This window comes from Centropristis striata, chromosome 17 (assembly GCF_030273125.1).
Source record: "Centropristis striata isolate RG_2023a ecotype Rhode Island chromosome 17, C.striata_1.0, whole genome shotgun sequence".
Lineage (NCBI taxonomy): Eukaryota > Metazoa > Chordata > Actinopteri > Perciformes > Serranidae > Centropristis > Centropristis striata.
The window spans coordinates 14,653,900-14,680,647 of NC_081533.1; the positions used below are offsets into that span (position 1 = coordinate 14,653,900).

The window sequence follows — 26,748 nt, forward strand, 5'->3', positions numbered from 1 at the left end:
ATATCCTTTTTGTCCTCATACACACCATGAGGATTTTTTTCTTCTTCTATTTTATATATTTATTTGCCCTTTGGCTGTTAAAATATCATCTGTCTGTTTCTTTCTATTACGTAATTATGCCGCTAATTTGCGCTCTGCACCGGGGACAGTCCCTCTTGTCATTAAGTCCGGTGAGCTATCTTTACGTTGTCAGTGATTTAAACAAGAGGGGAAAGTCGAACTATATATATTCATTCATTATCCTTAAGCGCTTATCCGCACTCGGGTCGTAGGGGGCTGGAGCCGATCCCAGCGCTCATTCACAACACCCTCATGAACCTAAGTGCATGTTTTTGGAATGTGGGAGGAAGCTGGAGTAAAGTTTAAGTCCATTAAAGTCAAATCGAATTTTGAAGCATGTGGGTAGATGGGTGGATAGGTGGGTAGGTTGGTGGGTGGGTGCTTAGGTAGGTGGGTGGGTTTTTAGGTATGTTGGTGGGTGGGTGGGTCAGTAGATGGGTGGGTGCTTTTGGTTATTTAGGTAGGTAAGACTTAGATAAGATTATAAGAAGCAAACCGCTCATGGAAACACGACTACTGTTTAGCTTGTTTTTCTCTTTCTTCCTCTTTTTTTGCTATTGTTGTTTTGTCATGTCATGTGGTTTAGTGCTATTTTTGTTGTCATTAGTCGTGTTTCCATTAAAGTCAAAGCAAATTTTGAAGCATGTGGGTGGGTGGGTGCTTAGGTAGGTAGGTGGGTGGGTAGGTAATAATAATAATAATAATACATTTTATTTGGAGGCGCCTTTCTTGGCACTCAAGGACACCGTACAAAAAAGATAGAAAAGAAACAGCAATAAAATACACAGAATTAATAACAATACAATACAAAAGATAGAGGTGGGTGGGTGCTTAGGTAGGTGATCAGGTAGGTGGGTGGGTGCTTAGGTAGGTAGGTAGGTGGGTGGGTGCTTAGGTGGGTGGGTGCTTAGGTAGGTGGGTGGGTGGGTGGGTGCTTAGGTAGGTGGAACCCACGCTGACACGGGGGAAACATTAAAACTCCACCAACCCTCTTGGTGTAGTGCTTACCACTACACCACCATGTATATTTAACTTTTTAATTTAATTAAAATCCCACCCAACTCGCAGAAACCAACCCAAATTCTGTCAACCCGCCCACCAAGCCCATTTTTGCCCGCGCAATACAACTCAAACCAACCAAATTGTGCAGGAAAAAACACTGAGAACAGATCAATATGAAGTGAAATACATAGATAGAATGTGAAGGGGGAGATGGAGGGAGGAAACAGAGAGAGAGAGAGAGAGAACAAGATGAACAAGAACAATAAAAGCAATAAATGACATTACAAAACAATAGCAAAAAAAACACAACAAAACAAAACAAAAATTACTTAAAGAGGGAGAAAGAGAAAACAAGATAAACAGTAGTCGTGTTTCCATGAACGGTTTTCTTTGCGTATTTTGAAGATTCACTTGAAAAAAAGCTTGATTGAACGTCTAACATTCAATACAACTTTCAAAAATGTTTGTGAATCCACCCACCCACCTACCTACCTACCTACCCACCTCCCTACCTAAGCACCCAACCACCTACCTACCCGCCCACCTACCTACCTAGGCACCCACCCACCCACCTACCTAAATACCCAAAAGCACCCACCCACCTACCAACATACCTAAATACCCACCCACCTACCTAAGCACCCACCCACCAACCTACCCACCTATCTACCCACATGCTTCAAAATTCGATTTGACTTTAATGGAAACACGACTAATGACAACAAAAATAGCACTAAACCACCTGACATGACAAAACAACAACAGCGAAAGAACTATACTTACTTGAAGAGAGAGACAGAGAAGAACAAAAAGAACAATAATAACGCTAACCAAATGACATCACAAAACAATAACAACAGCAAAACAACTATACTTACTTCAAGATGCCTTACCTACTACAAGAAACAGTTTCCTGAGGCATCTTAAATTATTTCAAACAATTTTTGTTTGAATTGGAAAATATACATAAAACTATATAAAATTAATTAAAAATAAATATGTAAAACTTAAATATAAATATATACATAAATAAAAATAAATATATAAAAACATTAAAACTATGTACCAATAAACATAAATATATAAAACTAAGATATTAAAATATAAATATATACATATACAAACATTAAAACTATGTACCAATAAACATAAAAATATATAAAACTAGAATATTTAAATATAAATATATACAGATATAAACAAATAAATATATACATATATAAAACCAAAGATATATATACATAAAAACTATATACAAATACACTTAAATGTGCATATAAATACAAACTCTACTGCTTCACATAGAAAAGGAGGTAAGCAGTTTTTTTGCGCTGACGACAGACAGACGCGCCGGTTGTCTCGGTGACGTGCTGGTCGTTATAGGTGAGCCACCGGTCTTTCTTATCTCCGGGTCTCTGCAGCCTGTAGGCTCCATCACAGATATAATGGCCTGAGTTGGCGGTGGATCCCAAGTGGCTGACAATGCTCACCAGAGAGTAGCGAGTTGTTGTCTAGAAAAAAAACAGAAACCAACAATTAGCTACACATGCAGACACTTTGACTTCAGGGACTGTATATTTCACAGAATGATTTCTCTCATGTTTTTTCTTAAAATCTTTTTCGTAGACTTACCTGTTCGGCAACGCTGGATTCTGGATCCACCACCAGCTCTCTTGAAAGAACAACCGGGCTCCCCACCTTCACCAGGTCGTAGGTTTTGGTGAAGCTGAATCTCTTCAGCTGCAGGATCAGTACACTGTTGAGAAAGGCAGAAGAAGAGATGGAGGGAAAAAAAGGGGTCAGATCACAGACTGATAAATGAAGACATAATAATGTGAAACTGCTTTGCCTGACACCTTACTGTACTTTGGTGATGGGCAGTATTACTCACTTTGGCAGGTTCAAGAAAGATGCCTGCTGTGTTGACTGCTCTGCACCACACTCGCACCGATACTCCAACTGGTTCGACTGCAGGGGAAACATGAGGAAAAAGAGTAAGTTAACATCTTTGAAATCACAATAAATCTGAATAAATGAACAGCAATAACGACAAAGAGATGCAAAACAGCTGCAAAGAGACACAAGGATACTAGCAACCACTATGAAAAGGGGCAAAAAAAACCCCACAAAGAGACCCAAATAATCTTCAAAGACATTAAAAACTACCACAAAAAAAAACAACTGCAAAGAGACACAAAAGAGTGAAAAATATATTCAAAACAGCTGCAAAGAGACACAGAAGTCGCAAAGGGAACATGGAGAGACACAAAGCAACTTCAAAGACTAAATATAACCACAAAGAAACTAAAAAACAACTACAAGGAGACATAAAGAGACCTCAAAGAGACTCGCAACAACTACAAAAAGGGACAAAACAACTTCAGACAACCTAAACAACTATAAAGTCTGTGTGTCTTGCTTACTTTAAAGTACTCCTGTAGACACTGGTTTACTGATCCCCCATGCACCAGGTCCAGGGACAGGTTGATGTAATCTTCTTCCCTCATGGATTGTATACCGCATCTGCAGAATAAAGAGACAATTGAAATGAAAATATAGCACAGATTGTACACTTTGGTTGAGAGATTTTCTAAAAATATATAATAAACAATATGCAGTGGGAATATAACTGTATAACTGTGGCTGTGTATTCATACCCTTTGCAGGTCCTGATGTTCAGCATCTGGAAAGAGATGTTAGCATCAACAGGGCAGGTGTAGTTGAAGCCCATGCTGTTTGCTGATGCCTGCAGGTCAAAGGTCAGAGACTTCATCTGATTCAGCAAAGAGCTGAGGAACTCATGGGCGTCCTGCACAGAAACAAAGAAAACAATTTAGCAAGGTGGACTTTTTCAAAAGTGTACAAGTCATTTGATAAAGGTACTTGTGGTGCTGTGCTGAAATAAAAAGCGTACTTACCTTCTGATGATGGTCCTTAAACTCTGAATTAAACTCAGCAACAGTGTCTTTAAAGGCAGCCAGGACACTTTTCTTGTTGCTGTTTAAGTGGCTGCGTCCCAGATCCACAAAGCCTCTGAAAAACACAAGACAAAAGATAGACTTCATTAAGTACTGTTTGAAATGTTGACCTGCAAAGCTAGAAGAGAAACCCAAGAGTGAGAGTAGGTGCTGTACCTGATGAGCTTGGATCGGGGATGAGATATCCAAACCTTCTGCTGCTTCTTTATGTCCTGAACGAAATGTCTCAGCGTCAGGAGGCCTTGCAGAGTGGAGTTCATGTAGCACGTCTGCGCCAGGTTGGGGAACCTTAAACACAACAGAAGATCAAAGTCAGATTGGAGCTCAACTTAACCTAAAAAAACTTTATATAAACAAAACATGAGCATTCTGTGTGTATGTGAGTCTCTTTGTATGTCCTTACCCAAGGCAGACCAGTTGCTCTCTGGAAATGTGATCTGACAGGTTCTTTTGCCGACGGAACACTCTTCTCCATATATCGCTGTTGATGGTTTCGGCATGTTGTCTCCCACCTTGCCCTGCTGGGGTGGCTGTTTTACTGCGAGGGTTGTCGCCAATGTCAGATGGGTGGGCTTCAGTGCCATGTGAGTCAATCTCTGGTTCCTCAGGTGGAGATTGCTGTAGGTTGTCAGAAAAAAAAATAAGTTTAACACAGCAAATAAAACCAGCATCCATTCATCCATTCTCGTCTGCTTATTTCCTCCGTACGGAGGAAACTAATTTCGGCCGCTTGTATCCGCGATTTTGTTCTTTCGGTCACTACCCAAAGCTCATGACCATAATACACAGCACACAGAATAAATATGTTACTGGCATATACGCATTATTATGGATCCCACTGTAGTTCACAACAAGATCCGGTCAAGGTAGTGCCTTAGGTCCTTGTGGCTTAACGTTAATGACAAAAAGTGTATAGTGGGCAGGATTAAAAACTGGCTTGTTAGCTCGGGTTGGAGCCGTCAGATTTGGGGTTTGACTCCCTGCTGCGCGGCAGAGAGACTGTTCATGTCATTGTGTATTGGCGGGAAAATGGTAAAGGCTGCTAATCAATTGGTTAGTTAGTAAAACTAATGGGTAACGGTAACTTATAAGTACATGTGGTCTCATGTACTCAAGTGGTTAACTGAAATATTCAGTCAATAAACAGCTTTAAACGGCTGCGTTTTGCTAGCTTTTCCAAAGGTGACAAGAAATCAATGCGGTGACACGACACTGTGATGCAGGATGTAAACCTGCCCTCTGACAAATCTTAGCGTTGTGAACTGCAGCGGGGTCTATAATAACAGTTTGGTAGCAATATTCAGTGGTACATACCCTGCAGCAAGGCAACAGCCAGCAAAGCCAACGGGGCACCTTTTCCTTCTTCTTTCCAGTTTCAATGACCACTGAAACCGGAGTGTCAGGGGTTGGTGAAGCTTCCTGGACACCATCTTCATCCTGAGACTCTTGGGTGGTGTTGACACTGTTGGTAAAAGAAAACAATATATACTTCTCTTCTGGAGCAGAAGAGAGCAACTCTGTGTCTTCTGACACGTCCTCATCCTCAGTTGCAGCTGAAACCGGAGTGTCAGGGGTGGATGAAGCCTCCTGGACAAGTTCACAATCTACAGGCTCGATGGTGATGTTGACACAAGTAATTTCTTCATCATTACTCTCAGTTGCAGCTCGGACTGGAATTTCAGGGGCGGATGAAGCCTTGTGGACACCAGATTCCTCCTCAGACTCATTGATGGTGTTGACACTGTTGATAAAAGAAAACAAAGATGTTTTTTTCCCTGTGCAATTTAAATTAAGAATGACTGTAACACAATGAATTAGAACATATGTTATAGACAGAAAAATTATTTTATACTTGTCTTCTGGTGCAGAAGACAGCAACTCAGTGTCTTCTGAGACGTCCTCATCCTCAGTGGCAGCTGAGACCAGAGTGTCAGGGGTGGATGAAACCTCTTGGACACCATCTTCTTCCTCAGGCTCCTCGGTGATGTTGAAGCTGTTTAGAAAAGAAAACCAGCTATACTTACCTTCCGGTGAAGAAGACAGCAACTCTGCGTCTTCTGTGACGTCCTCATCCTCGGTTGCAGCTGCGACTAGAGTGTCAGGGGTGGATAAAGCCTTTTGGACGGGTTCAACATTTTCAGGCTCACTGGTGGTGTTGACACGAGTAACTTCCTCGTCTTCAGGGGTGGTTGAAGCCTCCTGGACACCATCTTCTTCCTCAGAATCCTCAGTGATGTTAAAACTGTTGAGAAAAGAAAACCAGCTATACTTACCTTCCGGTGAAGAAGACAGCAACTCTGTGTCTTCTGAGACGTGCTCATCCTCAGTGGCAGCTGACACTGGAGTGTCGGGGATGGATGAAACCTCTTGGACACCATCTTCAACCTGATACTCCTCGCTGGGGTTAATACTGCTAATGAAAGGGAAATAAAGATGGTTATTCTACTGCGTGGTCCAGTCACAGTTTAAAGGAAGGTGAACAACATGAAAGAAACAGCAATGAAATGCATTTTAGACTTCCTTTTGTTGTCAATCACCAAATTACACAACAGTTCACTTGAGAATAAAACTTCGTTGCAGTAGCTCACAATTAAGTGGTTGTCGGTGTATGCATGTAAATATAATTAAGTGCTGGATATATAAAGTACTGTGCAAAAAAGTCTTAAGTAGGTGTGGAAAAAATGCCTAGAAGAAGAGATGCTGGTGTGAAGGCAAATTGTCACAACAAATATTGATGTGATTTAGATCTTTCTTTTGTTTATTCACTTTGCATTTTGTTAATTGATTAAAAAAAACTATTAACATTTCAATTTTTGAAAGCATTCTTATTTTACAGCTTTTTTCACACCTGCCTAAGACTTTTAAGCAGTACTGCATGTGTTTGTGTGTGTGTGTCAATGACGTGATCGAACCTAGTGACAGTTGGTGTAACCAGTCATTATTTTCATAAAAATCTGTTTATATACAAGAAGATAAATGTGAACGCCTGGAAAAATCAAGAATCAAGAAAGCCACGGGTATAGGTATATATATATATATATATATAAACACTCCAAGTGGCTTACAAGAGCTGACAGGTATGTACAAGATATACAAGATGTACAAGAGATATTACACTGAACAGAAAAGCAGCAGTGAATTTAAATATTGCACTTTAAGTGAAATTATTGAATGTAGACAAGGTACGTACAGGTGCATCTCAATAAATTAGTTCCAGTAGTTCAAGTCAAATAGCCCCAACTAAGTACTGAGTCATATAGATGGACATACTTTCCAGAGGCCAACATTTCCATATTAAACATACTTTTTAAAATTGGTCTTTTGTAATATAAGTTTTTTAGAGACACTGAATTTTAGGTCTTCATTAAATGTAAGCCGTAATCATTATATTTAGAAGAAATTAAATAAATTAAGACATAAAATGTATCGTTCTGGGTGTAATGGATCTATATAATAGTAGTTATTTCCACCTTTTTGAATTGAATTACTGACATAAATATGACATGATGTTCTAACTTATTGAGATGCACCTGTACATTAAATATTGCACTGAACGAAATATTGCACTCATAACAGAACAGCAGCAATGGATTTGTAGGCTGACACTTCAAGTAACTGCACAAATTTTTAATCTGTAATAGACAATAAAAGATTCTCTTACGTGTTTTCTGTTGTGGATGATGGCAGGTCTGTAAATGGAGTCTGTGTGTCATCTTTCACATCTTCCGCTGGAGTTTGCTGCTTGTTTTTCTGTTTCGTATACAAAAACATGAACCCAGTTAAATACAGCTGAGTGACACAAATGACTGCATCAATTAAAAACACCTTAAGATAAACATACCTTCTCAAGACGGAACAACCTACGCCACCAGGACTTCTTGGTTTTTTCCTTTGGAGGTGTGGCTGTAGTGTCGTGAACCACAGTTTGTTGTTTTGGCTCCATTTCAATAATGACACTGTAATAAAGAAAATCCAGATAATGAGTCAAATGTGTACTGCAGTCAAAATGCCTTCAACTTCTTTCAAAACAGACGTTCAGGAGGGTCAATAATAAGTTAATAGTTAATAGTTAATAAGTTAATAATAATAATAAGTTTTATGTTTAAGAAAAAATGCATAGAATTATCACAAAAAAGTCTCACAAATTGAATAAAATAACATACATGATACCATATATATAATATATATATATATATACAAATTCACAACAAGAAGAATATGAATATGAGTCATTATCTTACCTCTTTTGTGGGCTTGAGCATGGCTTGTCTCCAACTTCCACATCATCTTGACAGTTTTTCTGTTCAGAATATAAAAAACTGTATATTAGTAAATATGCCAGACACATTATCAGCTGTTTCACACACAAATATTAAATTAAATTATCAAAAAAACATGAAGAATATCATAATTCGGTGACAATTGTCTCAATACACAACAGTTTAGAAAACAGAAAATCAAGTGTACTTTCAGGCGTCTGCGAAGCCAAGAAAACATATTTGCAGGTCTTGATGGTTTTCTAAATAACTAACTGGTTTGGTAATATTTGGAAAGCTCCTCTCTATCTGGCTGTGATATCGAAGGTATTTGCAAAAGTGAGCTCACAGATGTGAGGATGCAACAAGGTTAAGAATGCTGTCCGTTCTGGAATCATGACATCACAACAACGGAATACTAATAAATTAGAATCCTGCCGCCAATAACAATCACAGACAGTAAAAAAATATGATTTTTAGATGATTAAAGTTAATCAATTTGCTACAAACAGCAGATTTTGGTTGTTTTGGGGGTTCCAAAAGAAGCTCTTTGGTTTTATCCAAGCAAAAAATATGAAAATATTAGCTAGCTAGCTAGCTAGTATGACACAGCCACTTTCCAAGTGACACCTTTACATGAAAAATGATCTAAAAAAACGTTATTACAATCATTTTACATTGCTAGTAGTTTAAACAGGCCCAGGATAATTTAATACCTCACTAGTATTGCATCTGTCATATTATATGGCTTACTACAGGTTCGAAATGAAATGGTAATTCAAATGAATTATTCTGCTAACTTGTGAGTTCCCCTAAATAAAGTCTGATGCTACATTTACTCAATGTATAGTAATACATAATCATTTGTTTGTTAGTTATATTTGTTATTAGTCATTTGAAACTGGTTGTTTTTGGTGTTCCAAAAGCAGCTCTTTGTTTTTATCCAAGCAATACAAAAAATATGTGAAAATATTAGCTAGTTAGCATGACATAGCTACTTTCCAAGTGACACCTATAAATGAAAAATGACCCATATAACTTTGTTATTACAATCATTTTACATTGCTAGTAGCTTACCCAGTATTACATCTATTGTATTTTATGGCTTACTACAGATCGTAAATGAGGTGCTAATTTGAATTAAATATATTGCTAGCTTGAGTGAGTTCCCCTAAATAACTAAATAACTATACTCAATGTATAGTAAAATGTTTGTTAGTTAGTTAGTCGTCATTTGAATCTGCTAAACAAGTATTAACTAAAGTTATCAGGTTTTTTTTTTAAATTGCTAATAACGCCCTTTTTACTGACATACAACGACAGAAGTAGTATGTTAGTAAATATGCCAGACACATTATCAGCTGTTTCACACACAAATATCAAATTAAATTATCAAAAAAACATGAATAATGTAAAAATTCTGTGACAATCGTCTCAATACACAACAGTTTAGAAAACAGAAAATCAAATGTATACCTTCAGGCGTCTGCGAAGCCAAGAAAACATCTTTGCAGGTCTTGATGGTTTTCTAAATAACTAACTGGTTTGGTAATATTAATTTGGTAATCCTCTCTATCTGGCTGTGATATCGAAGGTCTTTACAAAAGTGGGCTCTTAGATGTGAGGATGCAACAAGGTTAAGAATGCTGTCCGTTCTGTAATCATGACATCACAACAACGGAATTCTAATGAATTAGAATCCTGCCGCCAATAACAATCACAGACAGTAAAAACTATGATTTTTAGATAATTAAAGTTAATCAATTTGCTACAAACAGCAGATTTTGGTTGTTTTCGGTGTTCCAAAAGCAGCTCTTTGGTTTTATCCAAGCAACACAAAAGAAAATGAAAATATTAGCTAGTTAGCTAGCATGACACAGCCACTTTCCAAGTGACACCTTTATATGAAAAAATATCCAAAAAACGTTATTACAATAATTTTACATTGCTAGTAGCTTAAACAGGCCTATGACAATTTAATACCTCACTGGTATTGCATCGATCATATTATATAGCTTACTAAAGATCAGAAATGAAATGCTAATTTGAATTAATTATGGCAAGTTTATTATTATTATTTCTATAAGTTAGTTATTATAAAAGGTATTATTCTGTGGAACATAGTATTAAAGAAAGGTGTTTGTAAGTAATAACTGAAAAATATAGGGACTGGAGTTTCAACAACTTCATAACTATGAATTGAACTTTAAAAGGAACATCATTATTGTGTCAATTTCGCTTTGCGTCTCCCAGAGAGCAGTGTTATTTTTATACTTGGAGTTAGTTCTTCTTTCCATTAGCTGACTCACTTTCACATTTGTTTGAATATTTCTGCTTAAATACTGCAACTGGCTGAAAAGAGAATGATTCATCACCAAACACAGTATTTTCTCAAAGAATGTGAATGTGATGTGCTCCCTTTAAATATGTTAAATGTTAATTTTAGTTAGACAAGAAGGAGTTTCTAATGACTCTATTACTGGAAATGGCTTTCTACAGGGGTTGATGAGGCCACATGCGTAATGCTTAGAATGCCAAACTATATGTGTAACGCAAACTGAAATTACAACAATTAACATATAGATTATACAATAGGCATATTTGCAGTTACTAGCTAAATACACAAGTCTAAAGGCCATTTTACAATGGGGGCATGACAAATAAATGACACAACAATTATAATAAAGGTTATAACACTTAAAATAGACTTGTGCCAGCTCATTCTCCCGCATAATTTTCTATTTTTATTGAGTTTCCTTTCAGCAAAATGCTAAATGAATTTGAGTTCCCTCTTGTAAACAGTTAGGCAGTTTTTTTATGACTAGAGCTTTTATTGTGAAAGGTAAGAACAGATATGCAGCCTTTGTCAAGCTTGAAAGTGTCCATGTTTGGACTGCGGAGCCTCTGTGTTGTTGTTTTATAATCGTCATAATTATAAAAGACAACTTGATGGGTTGATGCCTTTATTCTCGGTGCGAAAGCTCTTAATACAAAAAACTAAACATTTTTTCCCCAGGTTATATTCGGGTTTTGTTTGCTCATGGAAAAATGGTATTTCAGAAAAATTTATTGACAAAAAAAAACAACCCATCCCTAGCGTGTAAAGGCTTCAAGATAGCAACATTTTTGTAAAACTTTCCCACATATACAAAGCCAATTCCAAAAAAAGTTGAGACAATCTGAAGCTTAAACTGGGAAATGGTGTACCAACTCTGTTGGAATCAGGGTTGTACTACAACACTGAACTAAACTAACTAACATTGTCTTGAGTAAACAATATACATATATTACACTTACAGCATCTTATGAACTGAAAGCCGTAAATGTATTTTGCCTTAGGCATCAAAAATACACTACAAATATGGGTAGAAATATGCAGGTTCACAAATGTTTACCACATGTAACATAATAAGAAATATAATTTCATGAGGAAAAATATAGATTTTTTTTTTTAATTGGGCAGAAAACATCAATGTGAAATAGATTTACTAGATACCCAGATTTATTTTTAATGCATTTGTTTTTGTAAAAGGTCACATGCTGTGAATGAAGAGCACCAAGACTTGTTGTCCTTTCAGCGTGGCTGACATCTGACTTTACTGTATACATTATCCGTCAGTGATGCCTGGTGATGAGGGCGTACTAAATGTGACATTTGCGATTGCAGATGAGCTTGCAAATCAAGGCTTTACTGCCACCACCAACCAGGGCAGGCACATATTCATTTATTTATACTCCTAGATTGCTACCATCAATCAGAGCATTATAAATCTCCCCCCTCATCAATAGGCAATCTGCTAATGCATGCAGCAGATCAATTCCTGACGAGCACGGCCGACATGCAAAGCAACTCATCTCTTTCTCTCTCACACACACACAGCTCCCTCTAATATATACAAACAAGCACATTCATACCCGTTGTGCAAACACACATCCCATTTAGGGATCAGTAGTTTGATCAGAACCAATATGATGTCACATTACTCGCCTACACAGGGAAAAGGGGCTTGAGGAAAGAAGCATTAAAAGGGCCCCTGTTGTATCATAATGATTTGATTAGTATTTATACCAACCAGTCAAGATACAGTCGAGATCCCCGGTGTCTAATGAACGTACTACTACAACAGAATAACTGCAGCTCGGAAAAATAGAGAACCTTAATGTGTCCCAGAGTTGTCGCTGCTGTTTCTTCTTTATTCAAATCATGCCGAAAATGCGCAGTTGCATAAAATGTATTTTTACAGCCCATGACGCTTGATCCGCTGGGAAACAAAGGGATATAAAAAGACAGAAAGCAAAGGCCATCATTCCTCCGCTTCTATATCTTGCTTTTAGGACAAACTGCCACAGATGCAAATAATTGGACGAAAGCAAATGTCAAAAGCGGCTTGTTTGAGTGGGGACAGTCAGCGACACATTAACATGACAACACATTCTTTCTATTGGCTGACACGCTGGCTCTATCCCTTGACAGGTTAATACATGACATATTCAGATTCGCCTCTTGTGTTTAGACCTAATAAAACTCCCCGAGCACAAAAGCTGTCAATTGCTGCCTGTATGGTATTACGGTGCCCTTCCGTGGAAATGCTGATTAAAATTCAACTTGTTCTAGACAGGTTCAAGCAGGTACAATGGGGGTCAGGGCAGTGGTTTAATCAATCAATCAACAAACATGAGTGAGGACACAGCCTTGTCAGATTACAAACTGCCTTTTGCCATTTCCTATCAAATCATTTCCCCTTCACTGTATATGATTATTTTGCTCATTTTCAATCTTATAATCATGTTTTAGTCTGAAGGATCACAAGATCACAAAGTTGTAGTTGGAGCTATGGCACCATTAGGTCTGCCTGTAGCTGCCTATCTTTCTTGCATTATGTGGCGAAAAACTAAAATTGACCAATCCTAATTCCCGCCCCTTTACTTTATGTGCAGGCGGCAACCTCCGGGTCAGAGCAGGGAGGCAAACCAGGAAGTGCCTTAAGCCTGCATATCGAAAATTCCAGCAGGGGGCGCTAAGTTTGGCTGCAAAAAAATTATGTCCATTCATTACAGTGCAAAATGAGAAAACTACTCACTTGATTTATTACCTCAGAATTTTTTTTTAGGATAACACTATGGTCTCAATCGCTAGTAAAAAAAATCTTCTTCAAGACAATTTGATGTAAATAGTTCAAATAATGGCCCCATTTAGAATAAAATAGAAGATAAAGAATTGTTTGATTTGTGGCGTGGCTACCTTTGATTGACAGGTGGCTAACAAGGCGAGCTGTCATAAGCGTCTCATAACTTTAGGCGGTTGTGGCTTGGTTGGTAGATCGGTTGGTCACTGATTGGAAGGTTGGAGGTTCGATCGCTGATCATGGCAGCCTACACATCGAAGTATCCTTGAGCAAGATACTGAACCCCAAATGGCCCACGGATACTGCGTTCATTGGGGTGTGAATGAATTTCCAATGGTGGCAGGTGGCACCTTTGTAGGATAGCCTCTGCCACCAGTATGAATGTGTGTGTGAATGGGTGAATGAGCGCAGTCTGTAGTGTAAAGCACTTTGGATAAAAGCGCTATATAAGTGCAGTCCATTTACCATTTATTTTCACTTAATGACAGTTTATTTTAATGTTTTGTTCATTAAAACTCCCAGAGGTGCTGTTCATTTTTCTTAGGCAGGTAAGGTACATTTTGCTTTTTGCTAGCCAAAACTTACATCCCAGTTAATGCTCCAGTTAATGCTAACATGAATTAGCAGCAGCTTCTCTCAGTCAAGTTGAGGTGTAGAGAGGCGTGAAGTCAGTGTCGTCAGATCCCTCTCACTCCTCCACAGTCCAAATATGGTCTGCTCCCCTATTCAGGAAACAAGATGGCGACAAGTGTAACGCTGAACTCGATGCCTCAAACAGGCAGTCCACAAACCAATGGGTGACGTCACAGTCACTACAGCCATTATTTATACAGTCTATGAGAAGCAGCAGTCAACATAGCCCTGATTGATCCAAGCTCCATTCACAAAACAAGCATTGTTTTGTTTTCTGTCCTGGGACTTGATCTGACAAAGCATAAATCAAGAATCATAATCAGAATTTTTACACAACTGCATCATGTTTTAGTGATTCATCTGTATATTGCAATTAAATCACTGCAAAATCAGTTTTATATGCGTACATAGTGCTGTAGTAGTGACACACTAGATGAGATGAGTAACGCTACAAAGAAACAATTATTCTATTTTCAGCTTGGTTGTTGTTTTCACGAACTACAGTGCTTACTGGAACAGAGTGGCCATCAAACCTGTTGTGATTACAGGACTTAAGAACGTGCAGCTGGCTAAGCGTAGGAGAATATGTGAACAATGTGCGTCAGGCGTTTTGGAAAGCACTCTGAACACGCTTTTTAAGGGCTCTCGAGAAATGCTGCAGCAGAATAATACGAGTGGAAAGTGTCCTTGAGGTTTTCTCCTGACATGATCTTCCAGGAAATAACAGCTACAGTGGCTGAAAAAAAGAAAATTTCAGCATAGCGTGCAGTCAGACACTGTCTCCCATGAGTGGTTCCCTAAGCATGTATTATTTTAAGTACAATTTCACATAATGATTCAGGGATTACAATACAATGGCCTTCAGTGTCATGGGTACCCACAGTCAAGAAGACAAGTAAAATAACTGTTTTGTTCTTTACCTTGAAAATTCATTATTCTTACACAAACACATAGACAGACAGTATATCAGGATGCAATTTTGAATAAAAGGTGTTATATTCAGCCGGTGAAAATGTATCTCATGTTCAAATGCTTTACTTATTTTTCCATCCGACATGATGAAAAGCCAGACAGATTATACAGAAAGGACATTAAAAACAGTCTATCACTTGATGCAGCAGTTTAAAACCAAACTCAAACATTTGACGCACTTCTAAACATTTAAGCTTATCAAAGCAACTTATCAAAATCCCTCTCTTCCAATGTGTGATGGCCACCAGACAATTGATGCCCATCTAACAGCCCTGAGTCAACTGATGCACATCTGTAATAAGAAAAGCTGAAATGGTGTTTACAAGAAAAACACATTTAGTTTATCCTGCAGACAAGATAACATGGCCAAGGCAAACATAAACACAAACAAGCAAAGCTGTCCGTGCATGCAGACACAGGAACGCATCCGCAGACACACACACAGACACAGACTAAAACCACATAGCCCACCCCATTAACCACCCGCCTACCAAACACAGAAGCCAAACAGAGTCTGTGTTTGCAGCCCCTCGGCTTTGCCTCGCAAGGCGTGTGCTGACAGATTTACCATAGTTGGTGGTGGTGGTGCCCTTGACTGCCCCTGCCCTTTCTCCTCCGCAACACAAAGGCAATTATCACCTTGTCTCTCATCAGACAGGACCCCACTCATTCAGGCCGGGCCCACTGTCGGCATTACAACTCGGGGCAGATTAATCGTCATAACAGCGGGCACAGGCGGTTCCCAGCACCTCCTGCTGGACAGAAGCTAAGGAGATGACATCATGTCGGGTTATTAATGCTGACATTAGTGGAGGCAGGAGAGGGATCAACGTGACACTTCAGGTGGAGGATAGAGCCCAGACCCTTGCGCTGCAGGTAGGGATTGGAAATGTCACTTTAGCACAGAGCATGCTAATTATGCTACTTAATTAATGGCTTTTTAACATTTTTTGGATGCCGGCCAACGGGACATGTAACAAGGATCCTCACGCAGGGATTTGGAACGCCATCCCCCAGTGCTTTAATCCATTGTACAATGCACCTGGGTATGTTTGTGCATGAGTGTTTGTTTGTGTGTATGAGGGGCTGTAATACGTCTGCACAGGTGGGCATCGGTGGTTAACAGCTGACAGACCGGAGCTTCGAAATCACACACGTTCACATATACAACATGGTGTTTGGGATGCAAATACACGCGGCATGTGGAGAGGGAGGATTCCCATACGTTTTTCAACATATGCATACACAAGTGGCAGAAAGGCAAGCTGTTTTTGTACCTTGTTTATACCTCATTTCTATACCTTGTTTTTTTCATATAATGCAGATATATGTACATAGTTGCTGTTCATTTATAGTTTATGCCATTGTGCATTTAAAAACGTCTTTTAAAGGTGGGGTTTTTCAGTAAAATGGCAAATGTTTTGTATTAACACCCCCCCAGAGGCCCCTTAAAAACCACAATATAAAATGTAACTTGCTTTATTTATGCCGAAACAAGAGTAACTTTTAAAAGCTAGTTCCACATTTCATAGCAATCCATCCCGTAGATTTAGAGATATTTTAATTTAAAGTAGTAACCTCTGGGTCTGAAAAGTGAAGCTAAATGAAAGTGCTTTAAACCAGCATTATTTCTAATGGTAATTGTATAGATGTCTATGAAAAACTGAGCCAACTTCTCACTTGATTTATTACCTCAGTAAACATTTTCCTAGGGAGTTTTTGGTCTCAATCGCTAGTTTCAAGTATTCTTCATTACAACATGATGTTCATTTGCTAATTATAGTCCCGTTAAGAGTATATTAGATGATAAAGCAGGCCATGCTTTAAGGTGTGGCTAACTTGTAATTGACATATTGCTACTGTTACCGTGCTCAGTGTCACCTCACTGTCATTGGCTGTCACTGTCATCTTTTGTGTCGTCATCCAATGGAACTCAGTTAGCTCACATACAGCACACTCGGGCATGTCTCTCATAGACTGCCACAAAGTAGAATAATACAACAAATACATTGGTATGAAAATATGTATCTGAACAGGAACAGAATATGCACTGGTCAGCCATTTAGCCATTAGCCTTTGCTTTGGCAACAATGACAGACGTGATAGGTTGGCTGCTTGTGATCCGCTTGCCTCTCGGCCGATGCCACTGCTGGGCCTGACTTGTACAGGACAGCTAATCTCTCCCCCGCAGCCGGTCAACATAGTGGAATAGACCAATAATATGGGAGCAGTAACCCGGTTCCCTATGGGTTCAAACCGAATGATGTGTCAGATCAATGACATGGAACTTGAAACTGTTAGTGTTTATTAACGGATGAAAATAAGATAGTAGCAATTACCATAGCATATTTTACAAGTCACGTCAAGTTAGATTAATAAATTGAAAGTAAATCCTATTTCTTACCCTGCAGTGCATGAACAATGCAATCTTGTTGTCTGAGATGGTGACGGCAATGAGATGCGGCTTATAACGTTTACATTGTGACCTGTAAATATTTGCCTGGAGCTTAAACTTTTCAGCCACCTTCTCAACAATAAAATTATTAACATAACCCTCCAATGCATAATGAAGGCCCTTTTGGTGACTTCGAGACGATATTTCATCTTTCCGTCTCCAAAAATGATCAATTGCCTCCTGTGAAATTTCTCGGACTGTCACAGCTGCCATAGCGCCCGTCACCAAATGTTGACAGTTTGTCCGAGTGAATGGAGGGGGCGGGGCTTAGCCATAGGTGAATTGGGACTTAAACACCTCACATACAGCAAGCTACAAGAGAACATATTATATGAGCACCGAGACTAGCTAGCTAATTCCGAGACTGTATTATGCTGTTATGTAAACATTTCAGTGCTTAACAAGTACAACAACCCGCTTATTACATCTCATTTACATTTCCATGGATCACAGTGCATGTTGTTGTTCATATAGTGGACATAGATATTAATACACAATCTTTGAACACAGAGCTGCACTGTGCAACTCACCTTGGGCAAGTCTCTAATAGACTGACACCTTAGCGAAGCTGCCAGTGGCATTTATAAGTTACCTACAAGAGATGGTGCCCTTGAGCCCATAAATGTACACAGATGTATGACTAGTGAATTATGGATTATTGCAAGGAGAATAAAACACTACATTAACCCTGTCACACTATGCAGGTGACCTGTCAATCAGGATCGAAGCATTTGCGTATCCATGACACTGTGTACATTTAAATAGCTGAAAACTTGTTTTTGGGTGCTGTCCGGGGTTTAATTCTAGAACTTAAATTTATTTTAGCCTGTTAACTGAACTTCTGATTGCCTAAAAATGTCTTGAATCTAAGGAGGCGGCTGTTTGTTTTAGCTGGAAATACATTTCACTTAAAGCCTGTTTTTCGCTAGCTAGAATTAGCATTCCATACGGCTGCACCTTGCTAACCAACATACTAGCTAGCTAGTGCTAGTGTTCGCTGATAACTTGTGGTTGCTATGCTAACAGTTCCAGGCCCAGCTGGACTAGAAACATCTGTAACCTCCTTAGCTTCACCATCTCCTCCAAATATAATCAATTTTGGCTCCAAAAAACCAAGATGGCGACGGCCGAAATGCTCAGCTCAAGGCTTCAACATTGTAATCCTCAAATTAATGGGTGCCTTCATCGACTTCTTATACAACATACAGTCTATGTCTGGACCACAGCAGTGGACTGACAAAAATCCCATACATACAGCCCTGCTGCTAGTGTGGTAAAAGCTACTTTACATTGAACACGATACAGAGATATGGCTGCTGCACAGCAGTGTCTTATCTGAAAGGAGCTCTGGTCTGATAATGCACACATGCATAATGCTCCCACGTATCTCACCCTCTAACATACAATCGGGTGAGAATGATTACATTTTTCTATATGAAAGCACAATCTGAACTTCATTTATGTAATAGATTTTAACAACTTTTCTACTGGGCTGGTTTCTGCCACATCAGAGGCAGTCTGACTCTCATCTCCACAAATCAAAAGTAATGAAATGCAAGTGTCAAGCCTGTAGTCAGCTCCATGAATCACAAATAAAGTATTCATACAAGAGTAATTAACTTGCTAATTGGAGCTTTTGCTGGCATTGGAGTGTCCTGTGCAACATCCCTTCCCTCTGTTGAGAGTTAGCTACGCTCCAAAGAAACATGCTCTTTCTGGCCCTTGTGTTCTTACTTTATTTTCGCTGCAACGACTGTGCACTTTGTTCTGTAACTCCTTCAAAATGTCTGATCTTTATGAACCACATCAAATGTTGTTTATTTGAACAAGCACTTTGAATGCAAATCAGAGTTCTTCCGGTCAACCGCGAGACATGTGTCAACCTCTGCCAGGATTCTTCAAAAATAATATCACAGTACAGTGCCAGAGAAGACCTGCCACTACTGTTTGACATTTTCTGGAAGGGATGCAGTTTTCTGTGGCTCACAGACTCATGTTTGACAGAATGTAAACCAGCCAACCGAATCGGGCTCCATCTGAAAGGTCAGGAACTCCTTACAGCAACCGCCCAATCAGAGCTGAGATACAGCTGTCATGATGGAAGGAAATGAAGGCATGGAGTGGTGTAGCCATGGGGCAACACTTCCTAGAGCCGTGCAATTACAGCACCAACACAGAGAGACTGTTTAAAGCTAATTCATCCCTCTGGACAACACGGGGCAAACCTGCTAACCTTTTCTGGTTGTACATGATGAAGAAGTTGTCTCGTCCGTGACAAGTGAACTTTGAGCATTTCGATGTGTTTGTTCTAGAAATATAGTACATTTGTGACATTTTGATCATCAGTGTGCTGCACAACATGATATAGTACAGATGTAAGGGTGCATAGCGTGCATTTTGAATGCAGATATGACTAACTTCACATGCTTTCTAATGGTTTTTTGTCATCAGTGAGTTTTGATTGTGTTTGTGAATAAACGGCAATGGCTCTCCTTTACTCTGTCCGTCTTCACTGACAGCGTGCCACCTTAACAGAACAACACAATTAAGGGTCACTTCTCATTAGTGTGTGTCCAATAAGGGACATGGAGACACACACAGTTTGGTTATTAGCGTCTGCCCTGAACAAACTGTCTCTGTGCTGTCACTAATAATCCATGGTCATAACTAAAGGTTTTGATTCTTTGTGTTGCAATTGCTTTTAGTTTGTCTTACAATAACAAGTGTCTTTGACATCACACCAACCCAGACAGGACTAAAAATCAATTGAATTTGATTTGGGCCTTTTGAAAAATATTATACATTCACATGAAAAGAAATTGCTTTCTCGTTGTCTTCAAAATAGCAATTGCCTTCACAGTCAGCTCTATTTTCTCCCACCTATCACTGTGAGAGTGAGAGTAATCTATTTTTCACATTATTGATACACAAGTTAAGAGTGGAATAAAACTGCTGTGAAACATTGAACTGCCATGAATCTGCTCAAGTTACATTTCGTCATTTTTAATAAATCCTATGCTGCTGACTTGATACATTCATCTGGGTAATGTGGAAAGCTTCGTTTGGATGAGCTTAAACTTCAATAAGCATGCAAATCACGCTCAATAGGTGTCCATTAATGCTTCCCAGACACTGAAAGTCAATGCAACACTGTTTATTCTGGCACCTGATCTTGATGTGGCTTTATTCTTTTGGTATTTTAATGAAGATTGTAGTCAGTAGATTTTGGTCTTGTTTTAGTCAGGGATTGTGTGCATTATAATATATTCTTAGCATTCTGAAGCTACAGCTATTGCACACTTTGGTTGTGCAATGTTTTTGTAATGTACTGTATTTATACTTCCATAGAAAATACTACACTTATTCCAAACCAAGTGACAACCTCTGGGCAAACAGTCAGTTTTTTCCAAAATAAAATTAAAATGGCCCCATGAGGCAAGTCAATCCCCATAGACATCCATGTTAAAAGGCCATTACAGCATAAATAGACATGTTTACAACATGTTACAAAATAAAATAAAGCGTTTTGGTCTCAGTACAGGGGTTAATTTCAACAAGATCTCAAACCTTAATGACAGAATAGGTCAGGTGTCAGTACCACCCATTACAAAACGTATACGTATCACGACTCGTTTTTTGCGACACAGCGGTGTGTTCTAAAAGTAGCAAACACGTAATTCTACATACACCTACTACTCGCGGTTGTAAAAAAGGCTGCAGTTTCTCTGGATTTATGCTACAAAACCACTGACCTAGATTTAGGACAAAAAACGTCCTGGTAATACGTTGTAAAAGACAAGTTACATTGAAAATGTGGGATTCACATAACTTACGTTGTTGCGTAAGTTAAGTTACATTAAAAATCTTTTTTTTTTCTCACAGGACACAAACCCCACTCTCCTGGGTGAAAGTCTGCGGTTTGTTCGACCCATCCACCACAATTTCCCTTCCTTACCACCTGAAGCATCTGCCATTTTTATTTTGCATTGCCGTCAATTACTATGTCAGCAAGATGACGATTGCCTGTACATACAACCTATATTTAAGTTTTTAGAGGGGAGATCAGTCTGGTAAATTTTTATATAACTTACCTGTTTGAATCATATTAAGACTTAAAGTTATGCATAACTAAGTGCATGGCCTCACCCCCACACTTCACCTCTTTTGCTCATTCTTGGATTATCAGAGAGTTAAGAGGAGTTGGGCGCTGTTAAAATAGTGGTTACTTCACATTGCTCTTCAAGAATCTATAGTTGACATCGCAGAAACTATAACTATACCCATGATTTGTACAGTGTATGATTCCTACTTATAGGAACGTGTGAGACAGTCAACTAAAAGTCACATTAGCTTAGCGGTACGACCAAATTAATTAGCATTAGCTTACTTTTTATACATGGCTTGGTGTTTTCATGGTTTAACCCAGCTCCTTTATGTCACTTTTTGCGTAATTTACATGAGATAACAGATTAATTTAGTGCATATATCTAGCATGCTTTTCCGTCCATGTTCCGGTAGCTAGCATGACTGGCTAAAGATACTGACATGCAAGATGCTGCTTGGTTGTGACACAGTTAAAATAGCTTAATGAACTTATGAAAAAGATATTTTTGCACAGCGTGGGACACTATTCATCATGATTGTACATTGTATCTTTATTAGTTTTCCAAGAATGTGGGCCTAATATGTTATGGGTATGTATTTTAAGTTCTCAATTTCAGGGGTTACTAAGTTACAAGTTTCTGTCTCTTTGTTGCCATGAGAAGAAAAGATCACCAACACATACTTTTTCGTACAATATAAATAATGCAGTGCAGTCAAACAATCACAAACCTGTCATTTTCACCTGTCAAGATCAACATTGCAACTAAAAAGAACGTTGGCTTATATGTAGAATGGTTGATATACCAATAGTTCAGCATTAAGAAATACTGGTTTAAATAAACTTAAAGACTAACTCGCTGACAGGGCGTATTGCATCTATTAAGCCTAATTCATAATCCCAAATATGACACAATGATAAATTTAGCACTCTAATGTTGCTTGAGGGGCTCAACAGCGATATCCACTCTGCAAAAGCTTAAGTTTCCCAGCTTCCTCTTCCTTTTCCCTGGGGCCAAATTTGCAAAAGCGGGTCATCCCAGACTCATCTCCTCCCCCTGGTAGAGTACTCTTATTCATCTATCATAAAGCTTCCCACAGGATTTCCCTGGCCATGTAAATTGGGGTTCTCAAACAGCCAGAGTTTAGGAAAAAAAAATGCATCTCATAGCAAGCCACTCCTCTTTGCTCTCCCATCCCTCCCTGTTCTTTCCCTGGCCCCTTCTTCCTTATCTGTCCGCTGTTTTATCTGCTTGCCAAGGTCAGACAGGCTTGAGGCGATCAGTCCTGATAAAGACAGGATGTGGAGATGGGAGGGAGGGGGGGCAGTGACAGGGTTGACACAGCGCCTGGTCAAACGGGTTGTGTCCAACTGTTTGTCGACGGTCATATCTAAACAGTCCCCCAGATAGCGAGGTGCTTTTATATTTGCGTCACATTCCGGCTTCACCTCCCTCGTGCATTGAATATCCCCGCCCAAAAAAAAAAGAGGGATTATCGTGTTGTCTTGCTCGGTCACAATGAATTCCATTTATCAGGAATGGATATGATTTGTCGACGTGCTGCGGTTTATCTAATTTCATTTCAAGTCTTTCAGAATCTTCGATACACGCTGTCAGGGAGAGAGAAACAGAAAGTAAGGGAGTAGGCGAGTTGAAGAATGTTGATGGGGGTGAGCAGATCTTGTAACACCTGCACATTCCCACACGAGGCTCTGGGGAGAGATAGCTACACCACAGAGACTAACTCATCTCCCCCTTTCTCTCTTCCGCGGCAGGAAATGGATCAGGTTCGTGAAGGCCCAGGGCCCAGATCCCTTCAATATCCTCTCTGTGTTCTACATTGTGATCTCGGATTGACTGATTCACCCCTAGGCACCTATGGGGAGAAGCAAGGGAAGGAAGCGTGTTCGATGTTTAATTTCACATTTAATCATCAAAATATTAAAAGGCAGTTTTAGGTGCTTCGCCTGGTTTTTCTTGGGAGTGCTTTCTTGTCACTGTTCTTGGGAGTAAAAGTGACATTTGAATTGTTTGCTAAAACAAGAGCCCCGCTTGACTTAAGTTAAGCCTGAGAGAATGCCAAAGCAAAGACAATAAAGAGCGAGGCATCGTAGAAACTCCCAATAACACACAAACACAAACATATTTCTTTTTCTCCCTCCACTAAGGGAATGGGAGCTCTATTAAATAATTCAAATGGCTGTCCTAGGATGCCAATCAGAAATACTACAGCCATAAAAGCCATGTCTATACTTGGTGCAGAGTGGAGGCCCTGCAGCAAATGAAAGCATTATTCTTGTTATCCTCGGGAGGATGCAGCAGCGCTAGTATTTCTTCTTCTTCTGCTTGTCGTCGATTTATTTCTTTATTTATTCTCCGGGAGCAAGGAGAGATGTTTAGGTTTTGAAGCAGGACATATCTGCGGGGGAAAGCGACTGTCAGCCTACTTTATCCCCATTTGAATAGTGCCTCTCTGCTCGCTCCAAGGTGAAACACACTCTGTTGGAAACTGGGTTAGGAGAAAAACTGCAAAGGCGGCCTTGCAACAATACTGGAGGTATAAGCATGTAGAACCCCCTCCTCCATCCCCCACCCTCTTTGTTTGTCTGTAGTAAGTTATCTGTGCTATTAAATGATAAATTATTAATCATGATCTGGGCTGTGTTGTGGTTTGACTATCGGTTTGTGTTTCTGTGTGGAATTTGAAGCCTTTATGGGTGAATCAGTGCCCAGCAGCTTAGCCAGTGATTGTATTAAACATTTTAAGGGGTGGGGGGGACACATTTACTCTGTTAGTTTAGATTCAAATAAACAATAGAAGCCTTTTTTCCCCCTTTTAGTTTCCAATTCTACCTTCTAGCTCTCCCCTAAATCTGCTAAACTTTGACACATTCAGCTTGTAAGATTAGATTTACATATTCACAAATAAAAAGTGATGGAGGTGTTTGTTTAATGAAGTTGAATATGTGAGGATAGAAATAAACACACCAAAACAGGAACTAATAATGTTGGAATTAAAGAAAACTTAATAGAGCATTACATTTTCCCCACCAATGCATAATTGAAGGCATTTGTGTCACGTTGAGAAAAGAGGAAAAAGGAGAGAGATGGTAGGCAAATAGCAAAGAAGTACACAGTAAAATTTCCATTTAATAGACAATGCTAAAAACGTGCTACACTTTCTGTCTAAACGACAGCAATAAAACCACTGCAATCAAATTTAGCCTGCTAGCTCTAGTTAGCTTGAGCGACAACAATGCCAAAATAATCCAACTAATCAACCAGCTAGCATTTGAATAACCTCTCATCTAGCTCAATGCAGTGTTTACACCAAACACAATGCAAATTTTCACCTTTCCTTACTTGTTTGACAATGGGGTAATTTCTGTTTATTCACCTTTCTCAAGCAAGGAGAACCTAGGCTAATGCTAGTGCTAATCTCAATGCTAATAGGCTTTTGAAACACAGTGTCACATAAATTTCTTCCATGAGAAGGGAAATAATTAAGCTCAATTCACAATTTTGCATTAACTTTGTAATTAATTTTAGTCTTTTGAGGTTTTTAAATCCTCCTTAAAAACACACTTTTTCTCCCTGGCTTTTAATCAAGTTTAAGTGGACATCTTGCAAAAACAAATTTAATTTACATTTTTAATTTATTTTATTATATTTTTTATTTATTTTATTCTATTGTTGCACTGTGTTTATGTATTTTAGTATTTTAGTTTTTACCATATTTCCTGCAACTGTGATATCTGTACAGCACTTTGGTCACCCCCGGTTGTTTTAAATGTGCTTTATAAATAAAGTTTGACTTGACTTGACTTTGACTTAAAACTTTTGCTCTATGTTTGGTGTGTAGACACCATTAAAAGTTTTTTTACGTGCTACCTAGTTAGCCAGCTAACTTGCTTGGTTGGCAACATAGAGCGCAATATAGCCACTAGCTGGATAATTCAGAATTTTCTTAGTAATGTTGTGATTTTAAAGTTTTATTTCATGCCCCTCACATATAAAGCGTCCTTGTTTTTGTTTTTTTAAAGGCACTATATACATTTAAGGGATACATATGATGCTTATTATGATTAAAGTTGCTCAAAACATCAGGAACTAGCAAGCTAGCTAGCAGTAGGCTAATGGAGCCAACTGTTTGTGTCATAGCGAACTCATGAACGGGCATGTGGAAATAAAATACTGGAGTTTAATAGAATTTCCAATTTAATTATTCATCCTGGAAAGACATTATGAAATGAATAAATATTCTTTTCATAATGTCTTTGTCTTTGAGTTATATGAAACACTTCCAGGATCCATAATGTAGGCGTGTATTCTGTGGGAAGATTCAAAACATAAAAATCAAATCATTTTTCATTTTCAACACAAGTGTGTATGACAGTGAACACCAATCAAGCTCTTTTGAACATTAAATCATGTTCGATGCATAAAAATCTAAACATGACAATTTTGCTATTTCCCAGTGAGCAAGTGAATGTTAACTAGCCATCTATAACATATTTACCCTTTTTTCCCTATTCGCTGAACGTTATCGAAATTTGTAATATGAACTCATGAATTCATTTCTGCTGGAACACAGAAAATGACAGTGATGGAAAGTGTGGGTGGTGATGAGGGAGTTGATGGTGAAACAGCGATGATGGAACAGGACCTCTTATTTGCTCTTTTCTTAAAGGTTTTCTGCACTGTCTGCTATGTAATTTAGTTTTTTTTACTGTCACTCAAAATCAATTTAATTGCATTATGTAATATATGTAATATTATCACTTGTAGTGTAGATAAATATAAAATGGATTTTCAACTGTAGCACAAATAAAATGCTGCTAATTCTCCAACTATGTGGCTGAACGACTCAAAATAATGCCCATTTTATTGTTTTAATGTACTAACCTGCGGGTTTTTAATTCTTCCAAACAAACACGATGTTCTTAGTGAATGTTGCGCTTTGGTAAAGGCAGAAATAACAGCAAAATTAATAGACAGCACTATGTTTCTCCTGACAACGTCTCACATTTGTTGAGGTTGTTCATGCAGTTGCTGCACTGTACTGTTAATCACAGAGAAAATTGAACAAACAGCACTGATCATGTAAAACTGTCTCCAATGGAAGTTACTGTCGCATACTGTCATTTATATGCAGATGAAACA

The 26,748-nt window shown here is 38.7% G+C and overlaps 1 protein-coding gene across 1 annotated transcript; it reads right to left on the minus strand.

Annotated features, from left to right (window-relative positions):
• Positions 1–3,366: 3,366 nt before the first annotated feature.
• Positions 3,367–9,547, minus strand: LOC131989194 (uncharacterized). Its single transcript, XM_059354392.1, has 12 exons — positions 8,508–9,547; positions 8,282–8,340; positions 7,882–7,996; positions 7,702–7,790; positions 5,893–6,453; positions 5,355–5,781; positions 4,444–4,658; positions 4,197–4,328; positions 3,981–4,095; positions 3,720–3,871; positions 3,461–3,585; positions 3,367–3,377 (listed from the first exon to the last, which is right to left on the minus strand). The coding sequence occupies exons 1-12, from the start codon at positions 8,535–8,537 to the stop codon at positions 3,367–3,369; spliced, it is 2,031 nt and encodes a 676-aa protein (XP_059210375.1). The 5' UTR covers positions 8,538–9,547.
• Positions 9,548–26,748: the final 17,201 nt, after the last annotated feature.